This window comes from Porites lutea, chromosome 5 (assembly GCF_958299795.1).
Source record: "Porites lutea chromosome 5, jaPorLute2.1, whole genome shotgun sequence".
Taxonomy (NCBI): Eukaryota; Metazoa; Cnidaria; class Anthozoa; order Scleractinia; family Poritidae; genus Porites; species Porites lutea.
In genome coordinates, this window is record NC_133205.1 from 13,494,770 (window position 1) to 13,512,269 (window position 17,500).

Sequence of the window (17,500 nt, forward strand, 5' to 3'; positions counted from 1 at the left end):
TTTAGTTTATCTGAAGGAAAACTATAATATCAATGCTTTTTCTTAATACAGAGAAAAGGCAAGTTAAAAGTGTGGGCCCACCAAGCTGTGATGTAAGCACTCACATTGTCACATAACAGGGAGAAAGATAATTTTCACATTTCCTTGTCTTTTAAACATATTAGTGCACAAAACACAAACCAAAAGGTTTAACAAGGCCTTCTTTTATTTTCCCAAGTCATAGCATTTGCCTTAACCAAGAGAATCAAAAAATAATCGTGTCGTTATCAGTGGCATCTGTGTTAGTATCCTAGAGATGTACTGTACAGATGCAAAAAAGCTGCTCTTGGAATCTGTTTTATGGCCAACCACCTTTTAAAAGTGAGATCTGGTGTAATGAAATATGACACTTCTCTTAAAAATTCACAGAAAGGAAAAAGAAATGATCACCCAAATATTAGAGATACAGTAGCGAGGGCAGATCACTATTCTCAAAAGTAGCAGGTGTTTTACCTTAAAGCGCTCGGCAACAGCTTGTGGCAGCTTTCCAGGTCTGGGTTGTTGCTCATATTGCCCTTCAACTAAAAGCAAAAGATTAAAAGAAAAGTTAAGGGCCAGTTCCTACGTGAAAAATGTTGATAACTTCTTATATCAAGTAAAACATTGAATTATTTAAGGAGAGAGCATATTAAGTGCTCACTGGATTACCATAGATTATAGACTTTTAAACTTTATTTGTTACAGTGGTGTATTGGTTGAGACCTGAAGGCCAGGGCCCGCAAATTTTGGGTTTGATCACTCTGCCGCTTGGAATAAATTATGCGTTGTTGGAGTGAGCTAAAAAGCTTAAGTCAGTTGGTGAGGTCACTGCTTTCTAGTAATGCGTGCAATTCATTTCAGGATATGTGGAAATAAAAGTCAGCCAGGCCTACAACTAGTCGAAAAGCTGGCTAGGCCCCTAATTGCTTGCTGATCATGAGGACAGACTGATAAAACACTAACGTCAATTTGTTACACCCAGTCCATTAATATGTGTCATTAATAACGCAGTCTCTCTTTGCAAACAAAGGGGGAAATGCCTTAAATCTGTCAAGGGAAGCTAATCTTTGTCGAGGTTTGTCTGTGGATGGATTCTCAGATTCTTTGTTCCCTAATCCCAACTTGTTCAATAATCATATCAAGATAGTTGTTAATACCTTGGGCTTTTAGCTGAGCAATTTCAGCATCTTTCCTTAGAATGAGTTGCTTATATTCATCACATTTTGCACAGGCATTCTCATCTTCAGACAGAGGCTGAAATGAGGCCCGAGGCCTTTTCCCCCCTACAGCTGGTCTTGTGGCATCTGGTTGAATGCTGAGATTTTTCCAACTACGCGGTCTTTTCCCACCAACTGTACTTCTTGGTGTCTGGCTGGTATCACTGTTCTGGTAAGTCGACTGCCTAGGCTGGAAAGGGTGCCTGGAACTGCAGGTGGATGCCTGCATACTACTGGAGTGCAGTGCAAGTGTGGGTGAAGGAGAGTAGGTTGATGCTTGAGTGGGGTGCAGTGCAAGTGTGGATTTAGCAGAGTTAACAACATTGGTTGCTGATTGATCAAGGTGGCTTGCTCTTGAAGGGGTATCATTTAGGTACTCATCTGAGATAAGAGAAACAATGTCATTGCCATTGAAGCAGTCATCAAGGTCTTGTTCTAAAATGACTGGATCCTCTTCATCTGATAAAAGTAATTCGCTGCCTTCACTGCATTCTTCACTTGATCTTAAATGGCTTGCGAAAGTGGCCATTTTAGAAAGAACTCTGTTATCGCGTTCCATCAATGCAGTTCTTTCTTTTTCTTTTTGGGCCTTTTCCCTTGCCTTCTCTTCCTTTGCTTTTTCTTTGTCTGCTTGTTTTTTCTGTCTTTCAGCTTTCTTTTTTGCCATTTCTTCTTTGTTAACTTTATTTGCATGCACGTCTCTTTCCTCTGTGACTTTGTCTTTATTCTCCTTCTCTCTATTTTTCTTCTCCTTCATATGTTTCCCTGCAGTTTTCTTTTTTGTCTGTTTGGCTGGTTTTTGCAGTTGTAACATGGCTGCCTTTCTTCTCATCACTTCCTCTTTGTCACCTGAACGTTACAAACATGTAATCAAATGCAAATAAAGATTAAACAGGAGGTTGTTGTTGTTGTTGTTGTGGTTTTTTCATATTTGCTCTTGTTTTAGGCATCCCTACTGAGGAACAGTTCACGACACGTAGATATATTTTTTAGCAACGACGATGATTTGCAGTATGTCCACTTTGAATACATATATGTTTTATTCACCGGCTGGGTGGTCCGTATCGGTAGAAACTGTGCCCGAGGTGTTGAATACCTAGTACTCAGACTGAGGACACAGTTTCTTCTGATAAAACGAGCTAATTACACATACCAATCTTAAGGTTTTGAAGTGAATTCGAATAAAAGAAGGCGACCTGGGTAACTAGACAATTATATAAACAAAGAAATAAAAATGGCCGTAACTGACTGCTGGAAAAGTTCTTCGTGTTGTTTATTCAAGATTGAACATGGCCAGAATTTAATTTCACGCACGCGCGGTAGCAGTAGACACTTAGAAAATATTCCAACAGAAAACAATGAAAATTTTACAAAGAAACGTGGGATAAGTAAATACTTTGCGATACAATTACTAGCTTGAACATCTAACTGTTTGAATCATCCGAGCGAAAAAGCTTACAGTGTAGGTTATAGGTCGCTTAATAGAGACCTTTAGATTCTAAAACCCCATTTACACGTGCTAAAAAATCAGCACGGCACGCCAAATTTTTGGCACTGTGCCTCGTTTACCCGTGCCCAGACTAAATCCCGGAGGTAGTCTCGGCACGTCGAAAATTGGGAGTGCCGTGCCTTAAAATCGCCAGCACGGTGCCAAAAATTTGGCGTGCCGTGCCGATTTTTTAGCGCGTGTAAATGGGGTTTAAGACGGGAAGGACTACGAGTACGAGATTTTAGTGCTCGCGCGTGAGGCAGCGTTATTTTGGCGGGAAAACATTGTAGCCGTCGTCATTCTACTGCGAGTTTTAGCGAGAATGTCGTAGTGGCGAAAACAAGTTATCAAATGTTAAAAGTTTTAGCATTTTGCAATCTGGAGAGGACTCAACCTCCTTCAACAATGATAATAGTGCTAACTTTGCTGGTGAAAAAAGTACAATGAAGATCCGCGGTGTCTATTTTTAGGTTTACAAACAGAAAAACAAGTTCAAAATTTGTTTGGAAAAGTTTCGAGGTTATTGCAAAAAGCGCCAAATTCAGGGCGTTTAAAAAAAGACTTGAAATAATAACTATAATAACGTCAATCCCAAAGGCTTGGTTTTCGTTACTTTCAGGGGACCGTAGCTTTATAGATGCAAAAAATAATTGAATGCATGGACAAAATGACGAGTTTACACGACAACGTGACGAATGTATACGCCAAATGTAGAATGTAGAACGAGAAAAAAAACATGAGGGATCTGTTAAGTTACGTTCTGTATTGTTCTCGCTTGAATCTACGGTAAATTACCTAAAATCCGAAAAACTACAAAGAAACGTCCCGACAGCGAAATTCATGGTTCGTGGCTAAAAGATGTTTTTAGAAATAGCCGGTATTTGCACTTCATTCATTCTTTGTTTTTGAACACACAACATTATTTTTTTCGTCGTTTTGCTCGCGCACTTACTTGTCTTTCTCTTTAGAACGACGGTCCCCTAAAAGGAACGGAGGCCAAAGGCTTAAAAGTATTGTTCTGTCTTTTGTTTTCTTCTAACAATAGATCTATGTATGCATAATTAATGTATGGGCTTCTACGGAAATCTTGCCGTTGCAGTCTTTTGAAAATCGACCTTGCACCGCCTGGCGCAGTTTGAACGAAACGTGTTAAATAAAATGACTAGAAAAGTATCACCAACATTGATCCTCGAGTCGTGTAGGAGCCTTGTTTGACCTCCGCAGAACATTATCTTTTCCCTTTTTCGACATTATGGCGAGAGAATTCGTTCTTTTTGAAAAGTGGCTAACAACGAACGAACCGTCGAAAGACCTTTGAAATGATCTTTGTTCCCTCTTTCGCGCTCAAAATGGGGCATAAAGGCATCATGGGGTTAACGGAGAAGGTCATGCGCAAGATTCAGTAGCGTTGCATTATGGGCAAATTTATATTCCAGCATTGCATGCTCGGACCACTTTCAACAGCACCACACCACGGAAATGGCAGACGAAGGTGGTAGGAAACGAAGAGGTCCATATTTACAGTATTTATCTGATTCCTCTGATCGCGTTGTTCCACGAACAACAAGATATAGATGGGATAAAAAAGTGAGAGTAGCAGGCGACAGCCAGGAGTGTGGATTAGAAAGAATCAATTCTGAAAATCAAAGTGACTTTACTAGTCTAAATCCAGAAACGGAGCTTTCTGATGACGATCGTTCGACGGCCTTTGGCTGTCATTTTCCTGAACAGGATTCTTCCTATTGCTCTACAGAAGTGGATAGTGTTGAACCTACCTGGTTTGCCAACGAAGGTGGTGAATTTGTAACTGTTTATAGATTCGAAGAATTTATGTCTATGACAGAGGAACCGGCGCTACTTACTGATGGCCGCCAAGATGTGGATGATTATGAAATGTCATTTGCCGATGATTTCCATGATGATACTGAAATATGTTATGAGGAAGAGATTGATAAAACGAACGCTAATGAACAAAATGCATCCCACGAATCAAGTCATGATGAATACAATCAACCTCTCTATCCTGGATGCCGTCTGTCCCTTGAGATAAGCATGCTGCTTGTAGTGACGTTTTGTATCAGACATGCCCTTTCTGGGGTCGCCCTTGCAGATTTGCTAACTTTAATAGAGTTGCACTGCCTTTTGCCAAATCATTTTGCCAAATCAACAAAGTTGCTCCGTGACTTTTTTGGGCAACTGAAGAGCTCCATAGAATTCCATTACTACTGTTCCTTTTGCCAAGAATACCTAGGAACACGGAAACCAAAGTGCTGTTCAAATGCAGCCTGCCTGTGTGACTTTGAGAAGAAGAGATCAGACCTCCGGTACTTTATTGTTATACCTTTTGTGATTCAGTTACAAGCAATAATTCAAGGTAAGTTGAGGTTTAATTCAAAATATGAAACCATTTATAATACATATTCCGAATTCAATATAACATGTATTTTTCCCTTGTGCAAAGGAGCGTTAAAATTCTTGATTGAGCGAATGTTGGGGTAAATTAAGCTACAGAATGCACGGCCACTAATATTTCCACATCATTGAATAACAAAAGCATTGATTTTGGTACGCCCCGTTCTCCAAAGCCTTCCGACAGGATGGTCCTGAGTGGCCCTGGATTAAATAAGCTATAGAAATACTTTGTTTTTCCAACACACTCAATTTTGTTGGATTTTGACATACCAAAGCACCTGAAATCACGAGGAAGTTGCCAATGGGTCATTCTCTAGAGAATCTTGCTCTTTACACAAGTCATATTTCAGTCATTATTTGAGCAGAGGTATGATCTTACATGAACTTCAGGGTTCCATAAGCATTAATTGATGAGAACCATGTTGCTGTATGCAGCTGTAAAAGTGTCATTATGATTTATCCACATTCCTGGATAAAAGTGCAAAATAATGCTTGATTTCTTAATCCTGTTGAGAAAGCGTTTGTGTAACTGTTATGAGATCATAACATCCAGCAGTCTTATTTTCATTCATAGGTATGGAGGATGCAGTTGATGAAATGCTTAATTACCGAATATACAGAAAGAAGAAGTGTGAGCAGAATGTTGAAGATATTTTTGATGGTGAACTATACAACAAGCACTTTGATTGCAAAGGCTTTTTCCATGGGACGTCCACTACTGCAAGGGAAAAGGAAATCCACTTATCCTTGATGATGAACACTGATGGTGTATCAATTTTCCGTTCATCAAACTCTGGCTTATGGCCAGTTTACTTTGTCATAAATGAGTTGCCACCAGAAAAGAGGTATTGAGGTCATTTTATTTTTAAGTAGATATGGTTTATTAATTGCTCAGGAGATAGTAATAATTTTGACAGAATCTAAAGCAAAGGTTGTTTGCAACTTGAAAGAATATGATTCAGTATCACTATGGCTCTTTGATCACTACTTTGTGACTAAAAGTTTTGGCCATTGTCAAATGAAAAAATAAAAGTGGAGTACAAAATTTATGTTTTGGAGTATATTTGTCTTTTTAACCATGTGTAATAATTACACATGGTCAGTTGGCCCAGGGGTATTCTTGGTTTTCATGTGATGTAATCAAAATGAAGAGTTGAGAATTATCAGTCCATCTTAGCTTTTCAGTTGGTGAGACAAAACAAAAACTGTACAAATTTGGGTTAAAGATTTCTTCAAATATCTCACACACAAAGAACTAGAACTGCACAGTTCTGATACTTGGCAAGAAGGTTTGTATGTGTATCTTCTCCTCTCCCTTCAATTCTTAACTTTATTCATTGATTTTTTATTTCGTGTAAGGTAACAGTGAAAACCAAGAATAAGTTTTTAATCATATAATAAAAGTCAAACAAAATTGCAGGAGGTCCATGGCAAATCCATGCAAGACTTCTTTATTATGGGGATAAATATAATTCCAATTTGCACAAGAAAAGATTCTAGGATTTGTGAGCCACATGTATTGATGTTTTGTTTCAAAAGCTGAACATTATTTACATATGTATTACCATTCTTTCTATTGTTACTCTCTTAGGTTCAGCAGTAAATACCGCTTGTTTGCTGGTTTATGGTTTGGTCGCAAGAAGCCAGATTTTCGTACCTTTTTGCAGCCATTTGCAAGTTCTCTTCATACACTCTTCAATGAAGGTACTGTATATTGCACATTTAGTAACTCATGTGATTTTTAATTAAAGATACAGTTATAACCTTGAACTACAACTAAACTGGCATCAAGACACTTGAAAGCCCAGAACTGTAACTGAAGGTGGAATAGAGCAATCTTGATATTTATCAGTCTATAGATTCTTGGCTCCAAGGCTTGTGGTGTTAAATCTTCTTCGTTTATTTTAATAATATTACTATAAGCCTAAGCCTTGAGTGTCAAGTATGAATTCTAATAATAAAAATGGTAACATGATATTAGTAAGGCCTAAAAAATGGTTTATGTCGATTATATTGTTTATTATTTATTTTAATTCAAACTAGTTTAAAAAAATTCAAACCAAAAGAAAATTTTAAACTATAACATTTATTTCAGGTGAACTGGTCACATTCTCTGATGGCTCCACAAAGATTATACGTTGCATTCTTTTGTGTGGAACTTTTGACGCACCAGCAAAGTGTTTATTTTAGAACATGTCACAATACAATGGAGCCTTTGGATGCCCATATTGTCTTCATCGCGGTGAAACAGTAAAAACCAGTGAAAGAGGGCATACCAGAGCATACCCTTTTCATATAAAAGGCCGGCAAAATGATGAAAGGATACAAGAATCACACCTGACAGCCATGACTTTTGAGAGAAGAACTCATCAGCAAACCCTAAAATTTGCCAAAAAGGCTGATAGTCTCAGAGCCAGTGGTAAATCAAGTTCATCAGTTAAGGGTGTAAAAGGAATGACTTGGAGTATGCTTTTTTCAGGCTTTGATATTATCAATGGTGTTACCATTGATTATATGCATTGCATATTGCTTGGTATTACTAAAATGCTGTTGACACTTTGGACAGACAAATCCTATTCAGCTAATCCATGGCATGTTGGGTCAGACAAGTTGAAGAAACTGGAAGAAAGGTACTTAGCAATCAAGCCCCAAATGTGATAACCCGTACACCCAGAAGTTTGTTGAAGAATCTTGCACACTTTAAGGCATCAGAGCTACGTGCCTTTCTTCTCTACTATGCTGTTCCATGTCTATGGGGACTGTTGGAAGAAGATTATTTTCAACACCTCCTGCTCTTGGTAAATGCCATCTTCCTACTCTTACAGGATTCTATTTCACAGAGTGACATTGAAAAGAGTTCGTCACTTCTGCTACACTTCTGTACAAGGATGGAAGCTCTCTATGGTAGAAGATATGAGACGTACAATGTTCATATGCTTCTGCATCTCCCAGACTGTGTTAGGAAACTTGGTCCACCGTGGGGTACATCATGCTTCTGGTTTGAAGGATATAATGGTGATTTAAGCAAGCTATTTCATGGAACTCAAAATGTTGACATTCAAATAACCCACTCAGTTTGCATTCATCAAAAAATACCTGAACTAACCCCTCTGCTTCCTTCAGGATCTGCTGCAAAGAGCTTTTACAAACATCTCGTGGAGGGACGTTCCCTTCCAAGGTGTCGAGAGCAAATTGATGGAAAGGTTTATGCCATTGGAAGTTTTGAAAAGCTCCATTTAAACGGGCAAATTAAAATGCTTTTACAAGGACTGCTTGGGCCACTTTGCTATGTACAAAAATTCAAAAGGCTCTGGAAACATGGAACAATGTTTCAATGTGTTGAGTACCGGGCTACTACTAAGAGAAATAGCTACACAGTGGAGTTTAACAAGAGTGGCCATATGCAGTTTGGTGAAGTGCAATTCTATTTAAAATGTTTTCAGTCTTGTGAACATTCCTCTTCATCTCAGAGTGTCAGTACCTGCAATTGTGCAACAAATCAGTACCAGTACATTGCCATCATGGAGCTGTTAGAGTGTGATCAGGAAATCATCCTTTCAAAAGATAAATTTACAAGTGCCACTCTAGATCATATTTTTCCTGTTGTAAAAAAGAAAGGGTCATTGGTGGCAGCTTCTATCATGGATATTGTCTCAATGTGTGTTTCTGTCAACATTGGCAAATCCAGCTTTGTATGTAAACTTCCAAATAGATTTGAAAAGACTAAAGTAAGTTAATAAGGCAGTATCTTTAAACACAAGCAGGAACTTAGACTGACCTTGATAGGCTTGTAAAAATCTTCTTGCATGTGAACAAAATCGTGACATATCATTTTCTTTAGACACATAACAGGTCAACCTAATAATATTTTAGGATTTAGTGTGAAAACTAGCTATTTAATTGGTTCTTAATAACTAGTTTTTTTGGTTTTTCATGTTCACTACTGTACAGAAACTGCCCTGTAGGTGTACAGAAAAAGTGGACACTGTAGAGCTATAGTTTGACCATGAAAATGTATTCAAGAATTTATTACAAGTATTTAAGTGTATTAAAAATAATGTTACCTATACATTCAAAGTGGACAGACTGCAAATAATTATAGTTGCTAGAAATTTCTTAAAAGTTGTAACTGTTCATCAGTAAGATGCCTAAAATGTTTGCAAGTCCACAACTGTTTTCCTTTACCAATTGTAGAACATTAATAGGAGGAGCCACCCACAATGTGAGGCACAGTTACTGACACTATATATTCGCAAGGAAAAATGGTGAAAATAAAGCAGCTAAAACTTGAACTAACTGTACGGGTCAACTAAATAGGGAAAGCACGTGCTTCACATAATGGAGACTAGCATGCGCACAGCAACGTTACGTGTTGAAGGAAACACTTAGAAATTTTGAAGGAAAAAGTATAAACTTGGCAACAATCACACCGTGGCGGTTAAAAAATTTGGTCATTGACTTGAGGAGTAATTAGGCATATTTGGAGCCTTGTCGTTGGAGGTGTGATGAGAGTTGAAGGAGCCTGTGCACCTGACAAACTTTTTGAAGTAACTTAGAAGTAACTATTTGTTTCTCATTTCTGGCGTAATGAGTGATTCTGTTGATTCCATAACACCACAGTCTACCCCCTAATCAACTACAAATTCTTGTGAATGCAGTTTTACTGTTATCAAGCTGTTTTACAGCTATCAATGTATGTTTTAAGTATACTTTTTTCCTACTTTATTTGGATATCAACATAATGTGCTCTTAAGAAGTACATCTGAAGTAGACTTAAATCCTACTTGAGTAAAAAAAGAAATATGAGTATCAAACAAGAGTCTACTTAAAGTATACTTTGCAAGATTTGTCAAGTATACTTGAAGTACACTTGGAATTTGCAGTACAAATGAAGTATACTTATATCATACTTACTGATGATGTAGTATACTATTAGTATACTTAACGTATACTTCTCTGCTATCTTTTTTGGTAAGGGTTCTAATTTTCAAACGTCGACGAAATCATGTGGAAAGTTTCATCATTCCTAACCTCTACAGCTTCTTTAAACGATCTCAATCCAGCTTCAGTAGGACTTCTTAGTCTTTCGCTACTTTTTTCTTGACAAAAAGTACATTTTGTTAAGTCTGTTTCTGAATTGGGCTTCTTTTTTGGTGGCAGAAGCCTCACTTCGCTTTCTTCCTCACTGCTTTCAGTACAACTAGCCATTACCAATCATCTTTTTTTTCTGAATAACATTTATTTGGTTACAACACTTCTACTGACAATACTTACGTTTACATGGAGGGAAAATAAAAACAACGTAAAGAGAGAAAGGAAAAATATAATGTTACAGCATTTACAACTAATTAAGCCTAAAAAAGTTTTACAAATTTGACTACTATTTGCAAAATTGCAAAATAAAACACGGTACAACAAAAACGTAAGGAGTCTGTCCAACCAACTAAAAGGTGCTTTGCATTTGCATTTGTTTCTGCATCACTTTTAACTTTTGGAACTTTTGGAATTATTTAATAACAGCAAGTTTATTTGTCCGAGGGGCAAAGTTTAAGAGGGCTCCATTTGTTTTTGAAGGAAGACATTGTTATTATTAAAGGCAATCTCTTTTTCAATTTCCATGGAATTCATAACGGTTTGTATATAAACCTGTTGGGCAGAGTTGCAGTTATTTAACTTATATGTGTAAATATATCGTTTGGCGATAAAGAAAAGGTGATGTAGTAATAAATCAGAGATATTATCAATTAGTCCAAGACAGATATGAGGAGAGAAGGCAATGGATTTCGTTTAAGGTGGTGTTTTGAGTTATCCATTGATAAATGTCTTTCCAGAATTTTTGAGTGCAACTGTAATACCAGAACAAGTGGGTAAGGGTTTCAGTAAATTCCCCGCAGAAAGAACAGGAGTCTGCTTGTTTTAGGCCGATTTTAAAGAGGAAGTCGTTTGTTGCTATTCGTCTGTGGAGGAACATGAATTCGAACACTCGTAACTTTGTTTCTGTTGTACACAGAAAGGGGAGGCGGTATGTATTCTCCCAGTTCACGTTCGTATTTCCTATAATATTTTCCTTAGACAGACATTTTCCCTGGCTTTTAAGAGGGGTGGTGGCCTTTTTTCGATAATTGATTTGTAAACGGTCTTACAGGCTTTTTCTGAGGTTAATGATGTTTGCCCAAAGGTCTTGGTTTTGGGTCCTCTGTTGGGTTGTTGAGAACACTTTTGCCTGAACAGTTTAAGGGCTGATACTACCTTATAGAATTCTAGAAAGTTAGTCTTGATTTTATATTTCGAAGTAAATGCAGTATAGCTTAATATGGAATTTCTGTCCGTATCAAGGATGTCTTTAACATCTTTCACACCTGCAGTGAACCAAGATTTATAGAAAATTGGTTTGTTCTCTATTCTTATGAGGGAGTTGTGCCAGATCTGAGCTGACGTGAAATCTAGATTGTTGTCCTTATAATTTAGGGTCGTCCAATATTCCATAATCTCAACTGAAAACGGTCTCGTAGATTAAGTAAACGAACGTCTTTAGGGCATAAGTTTCCCCATAAAACTAATTTCCCTCCGAATTGTTCTAGTGGATGATTGAAAAAAAGCTTCCATTTCCCTGTATCTTGATCATCTAGATAGCTTTTAACCCATTTCATTTTTAAGGCCTGGTTAAAACTAGCAATATCGATCATCTTTAGCCCTCCCTTACTGTAATCGTTGATCATTTCTATTCTTTTTATTTTGTCCTCTTTATTGCCCCAAGGAAAATAGTATAATAGAGCGTTAATTTCCTTTATGACCCCTTTCGGTGTCGGAAGGGAGGACAAAACGTAAACAATCTGAGATACTGCTAGAGGTTTGAGAATGGCAATTCTACCCATAAGTGCGAGTCTTCTGGCCGGCCAGCCCCCGAAGATTTTTTTAATCTTTTCTATTTTCTCAGTGAAATTATTGTCAACATTGGCTGGCCTCGATGTCGAGAACCAAACTCCTAAGGCGTAGACCTTTCCCTCTGCCCAAAAAATAGGTTTGCTCGAAGGCATAACAGCATTAGTATTCTTGTGTAAACCTATCCAGAAGGCTTCAGTTTTCTCATAGTTGCTTTCAAACCTGATATATTTGCAAATATGTCTAGTACGTATAATGCTCTCGAAAAAGAGCGTTCTGAGCCATTTAAGATCATTGTTGTGTCATCAATGCCATCAATGCCATCCATTGTCATCAATGCCATCCATTGTTAAGGACACAGCTACTTATTTTCGTATAAAAATGTTTAACCCGGCTTACCAAGGATGTTTCAAAGTTAAAGTGTCTGAGTGTTTTCTCTATAAAAGACTACTCTATACTATCGAAGGCTTTTTCAAAATGTGCAAATAACAAAAGGCCCGGGATTTTTTCCACATTTGTGTGGTTAATAATACTCTCAATAAGTCTGATATTTTCTCCTATAAATCTGTTTTTCAAAAAACCGGTTTGATCGTTATTTATTATGTTCGGCAAACATTTCGCTATGCGGTTTGCTGTGGATTTAGCTACGATCTTGTAGTCGCAATTGAGAAGAGTTATAGGTCTCCAGTTCTTTAAAAGGTTAGCCGGTTTGTTTTTTGTGTTTTTCAGTAAGAGGGTAATTAGATCTCTTCTTTGAGAAATTGATAAACAATGTTTATCATATGCACCATTTAGTGCATTAAGGTCTCGGTAAAGGAAAACTAGGTGTCCACAGAAAAAAAATTATAGTCGCGCGAGTATTTTCGCTACAAAGGCAAGTTATGTATCAAATTAAAGCTAAAATACTAAATCACCTTATAAAAGATTTTATTTCATCGAATTTCAAAAGGCGCTTAAGTTTTCTGCTCTCGAACTCGAGGTATCGAGTTTACTGCTGAAGCTCTAGCCCTTTCGCGTTGTTAAACATTCACTTCCTTTTTATTGCATCTGATTGACAGATAAAAGACCTAATCAAAGAAAGACTATCGTCAACTCGTGGGTACGTTGTACGTTGCTCTGGTTTTCCCACAGTGAATTTTAGGAAATGATATAAATTCAGATTATAAATATACTATCCTTGTTCTGGAAACACAATACTTTTCTTGCTGTTTATTGCACTTTAGTAACAGTTATTTAAGTATATATTTAAAAACAAAACAAAAAAACCCAGCAAAACAAATAAGCAAACAAGACAAAACAAAAAAGAAAAAAAAAAAGGAAGAAGGGAAAAAGAAGGCCCTTAGCAGAATCTGAACCTGGTACCTTCGGGTAGACCCGACCTCACATAGCCACTACGCCATTGAGGATGGTCACATGATTCGGCGAAAAGTCTCAAGTTTAATGCCTTTTCCATGGAACGTCCGCCGGAAAACGACTGGGGCAAACGATCGAGCCATACTTTCAAAAACTGCTCGAAGCAATCGGATGAAATTAAGGCTAATTGAAACCAGGCTACTGACAGTAAAAAACAATGTAAATGCATTTCATGGCAATGAAAGAACATATGCGATACAAAGCCGACACAACTCCTCCGCGAAGTAGGACGCAAAACATTGGCTTATGTTTTCTCATCTCGATTTCCGCTGTTATTTTAAAGGTAATGCTCAAACTCACATCCATTTCCCCCGTGATCTTGGGGAGTCCTTAAGAAGAAGAAGAAGAAGAAGTGCCTTTATTTACCATACATTTCACCAGTCCGTATTTTATAGTCCGTATTTTATACCCAGTCCGCAGTCCGTAGTCCGCAGTCCGTGTTTTACACTAACCGCTATAAATTCGTTCATACACATAACCTACTACACTACTACAAGGTAGGAGATCAAGCCAGCGTCGAAGTTGAAGGAGTCGAAGAGCAAATGCTCATCTTCTCGTCAAGTTTAACGCCTGGACGGGTCAAAGGCTTTTGAATCGTACTAATTTGAAAGATTCCGGCGTGTCTTAAATTTGGTAAGACCTCTATCCTAACCGTGCTGTAGCGCACGACGCACGCTCTCAGCGAGGAATTTGATGCTACCGAACTTCGGCGAGCGCGTCCTTCTTTGGAAACGATAGATCTTCGCGCTCTCGAGTTCGGACCCGATTAATTACGAAGTGCGTCTACTACGAGTGAGCGAGGGACTCATTTGCATATCTCTGTCCCTGCAATAACTCGTGGTACGCTCGCGCGTACCCACGAGTTAAAAAAGGGTGTGAGGAAATTTGCGTATGTCTCGTATTAGCGGAATTATTGCATTTTAAACTAAAAAGTCGAATCTCAAGCGCGATTTACGCAAAGAAACTGACATAAAATGAGTTACAGAGGGAAATCGGAAATTTCTCACACCCTTTTTGAGTCTATATCATTATCCATCATATCTGAAAGTTTCAAAACGATAGCTTAAAAACCGTCCCGACTGGAGGTCGGAGAATTTTGATTTTTGCGTCTAGAATAGAGTGAGAGAAAATCAGCTCTAAAGATTTAGCGCGAGGTCCACGTTTAGCTGGTTAGCTCTGCCCCCACTTGAACCTTAATTAACTCTAGCTAATCAGCTTCCGCGCAAGTAACAGAGGAATTAGTCATGGTCATAGTTGTTCGTTTGTGCGGGATTACGCGGGAAGTTTTGTTAACACTTCGGCTTGGTGAAAGGTGAAATAGTCGGTAGCAAGCAATCCCTTCTTCTTAGCGATGGGGAAAGTTAAACCTACAAAGAGAAAATCGCGTAAGGGGAAGAAGAAAGAGACAGCAGAGGTTCCTATTGAAAAGACGGAAGCCAAGCGCCTCATGTTACGGGAAATTCGTGAGGAAGGGTATGTAATCTTAGCGTTTCAGCCTGGACTCAATCGCGGTGCAATCGTGCAGATTACGCTCGAAAAAAAACATTTTAAATAATGTGACTCCAAAATCAATCTGCTCGATTATCTTAAAGGAACTGTATTGACAAGGAAATGCAGAGGATAATGAAATCATTGTTGGTTATCAGGCCTGTAGGACTACGCAAATGTCAAACCGCCACGTGGATACTCATGCATTTTACGTGCAAGTCGTGGCATGCCTGATAAAAATAAAAATTATATATTTATCCTAATATTTATGCGAGTTATGCACAGGATCCTGGAGTGAACCGAATGAATTTTCTAAGGATGAGCCCTTTCTTTTACTTGTTATTTCCAGATAGCTGGAATTGCAGTTTGATCTACTGTTTTGTTACTAGATATGACGGGGAATTTTTCGCCGATAACTTGGAGACAAAGATGGCAGATCGCATGAAGCGGGGAAAGCTTCCACGCAGGATACGCTATCTTGAGTATTGTCATTGGGCGCACTCTCTCATGGTAGGTTGGAAGGATGGACGCTTACTCTGCAAGGGGAATGTAAAACGTCTTATGAATTCTTAGTGGAAAGCCTTTGTAGCTTGTAAACAGGTAAACATTTCTGGCGCAGGCTAATGATTCAATATATTTATTGTACAGATCTAAGCAAAACAGAAAAGCCTTTTTCATTGTTTTACCACAGTTCTAATGACTTATTTTGATTTATCTAGCGTAAAGAAATTGGCCCAAGCGATGCTCAATTCAGCTTCTCGAGCACAGTGCTAAGCTTCATTAGGGCGCTTATCCCTGGTGAGGTGGTGGGGAAGATTCGAGAGGTAAGAATACATAAGAAACAGTTTAGTTTTAACTGCAGCATTTAATATTTATTTTCATATTCCAGGATGCTTTTCAAGTCAGCATGAAAGACTTCTGTACTGCCTTGGAACTACCTACAGCTCAAGAACAGGTAGCTGAAAACATTTTTTGTAGAAATTTAATAAAGCATTACATTTCTTTTCAATCTCAGTTTCTGATTGTTATGTACGTAGAACAAAAGTCACTTAATAATGTTACTGTATAGTCAATGTTATTCGTCGTACAGAATGTAATTCGTAAACTACTTCAATATGCCATGCTAAGCAGAAATTGTATCAAGCCTTCACCAATGAGGGAATTTTCCTGAGGACCCCACCCCAAAGGACTTTTATGGAAAAATAGAATGTTTACTCTTGGAAAATGGTGGGGATCTAGATTTTCTCCCCCTAAAATTACACATTACCCGAAAACATTTTCAATAATGAAACTTTTGCTGAATGGGCTCTGAAATTACACGTTACTGTTATAACCATGTTCATGATTCATCTTCAAAAATGGCCTTGGCCTGTCTGATACACACTAATGAATGGTCTCAAAGTTGTCAAAAATCAAACATCTGCAAAATATATTTTCAATGTGCACTGAATGTTAGTAAAATAAGCTGTGATTGCACTGTACACATTTCCTGGAGATTACACTGGCTATATGGCACAGGTACGAGTACTGAAAGAGGTACTGTACATCATACCCTCATTGGCTGTTTTCTGAAAATAGAAATCCTTTCATTTGTTTACAAAAGTTATTAAAGTAAAGGATTCTGAAATAAGCTAGACTGCTGTAGACAGCTGGATGATTGTGGTCACAAACTTGGTCATTGCTAGGTCATGGCAAGATTTCTTAGTGCTTCCCTTCTTGGAAGTTGCTTTCTTGGCTTTTGGCTTCTTGCCAGTTTGATGAAATGCCTGGGATTTGTACATAACCCCTTCAGCTCTTACAAAAGCATCTTGCTTCTTTACTTTGGATCTCTTTAGCTTGTTCCTCTTGATCTTTACTTCCTCTGATGACTGATACTCGGCAGTGTTCACCTGTTCCTTGTCTAGCTTTTTCCAGGCCTCGACTTGCTCTTCGGGTGGTACTAATCCAATCTTGGGGAAGAGCTTCATGTATGTGCTGGCATAGCCACGGTTAAACAACAATACTCCTAAGTTAGTGGCAATGTCAATCTCTGCAGGTGAATTATATTGTTCCTTGGGAGCCAGACTCCAGATCACGTGGTGCAACGACTCATTTTGGTTTTGTGTAAGACACTGTTCGCAGCCTGCTAAAAATCTTTCATCACCCAAGGAGTCAAAGATGGGTTGAATAACATCTACGATCGCTGGTGTCAAAGGGTGTTTATATGGGCGGTGCAACTCTATTCCATTGGCAATGTCACGCTGGAGGGAACACCATGAAGACTTCCCAGTAGGACAATCACTGTGGTTGGGGTTTTCTAGAGTGCTCGAGCAATGCTTTCATATGGCATGTGTAGCCTTGGACATTGCCTTGGCATCTCCCTTGTTTCGGATGGCCTGTCCATACCAGCCTTGCATGCTGTCGATTCTCTTGGTTGTCAGGCCACCAACGCCACCTAGTCCCTTTCGACCATCAGCAAGCTTTTTGCCTAAAATGCAGACATCACAAAACGAACCTCAAATAAAACAGCTGTTTTTTTTTTCAGAGGGGGTGGGGGGTGGGTTAGTGGTCAGTGCCACCTTTTTTGTGGGAGGTTTTCCCA

At 38.4% G+C, this 17,500-nt stretch overlaps 2 protein-coding genes and 1 pseudogene across 3 annotated transcripts in view; 2 read left to right on the forward strand and 1 right to left on the reverse strand.

Annotated features, from left to right (window-relative positions):
* The first annotated feature begins 5,712 nt into the window (after positions 1–5,712).
* On the forward strand, positions 5,713–8,873 carry LOC140937923 (uncharacterized; annotated as a pseudogene).
* Positions 8,874–12,854: 3,981 nt separating this feature from the next.
* Positions 12,855–15,788, forward strand: LOC140938801 (uncharacterized). 2 transcript variants are annotated; one of them, XR_012165568.1, is made up of 3 exons: positions 12,855–12,892; positions 15,309–15,429; positions 15,639–15,744. XR_012165568.1 is itself a non-coding variant. In XM_073388329.1 (3 exons), exons 1-3 carry the CDS (start codon positions 14,783–14,785, stop codon positions 15,786–15,788), a joined length of 393 nt encoding a protein of 130 aa, XP_073244430.1. In that variant the 5' UTR covers positions 14,723–14,782. The 2 variants fall into 2 exon arrangements, 1 of the variants encoding a protein (XP_073244430.1); XM_073388329.1 differs by lacking the exon at positions 12,855–12,892 and adding an exon at positions 14,723–14,904 and having other exon boundaries at positions 15,639–15,788.
* A 420-nt stretch (positions 15,789–16,208) lies between these two features.
* LOC140938802 (uncharacterized) overlaps positions 16,209–17,500 on the reverse strand; it is a 2,275-nt gene continuing 983 nt past the window's right edge. The window contains exon 2 of the mRNA XM_073388331.1: positions 16,209–17,386. Coding sequence (XP_073244432.1) covers positions 17,238–17,386 — 149 coding nt within the window. The 3' untranslated portion in view covers positions 16,209–17,237. The remainder of the gene's footprint in view (positions 17,387–17,500) is intronic.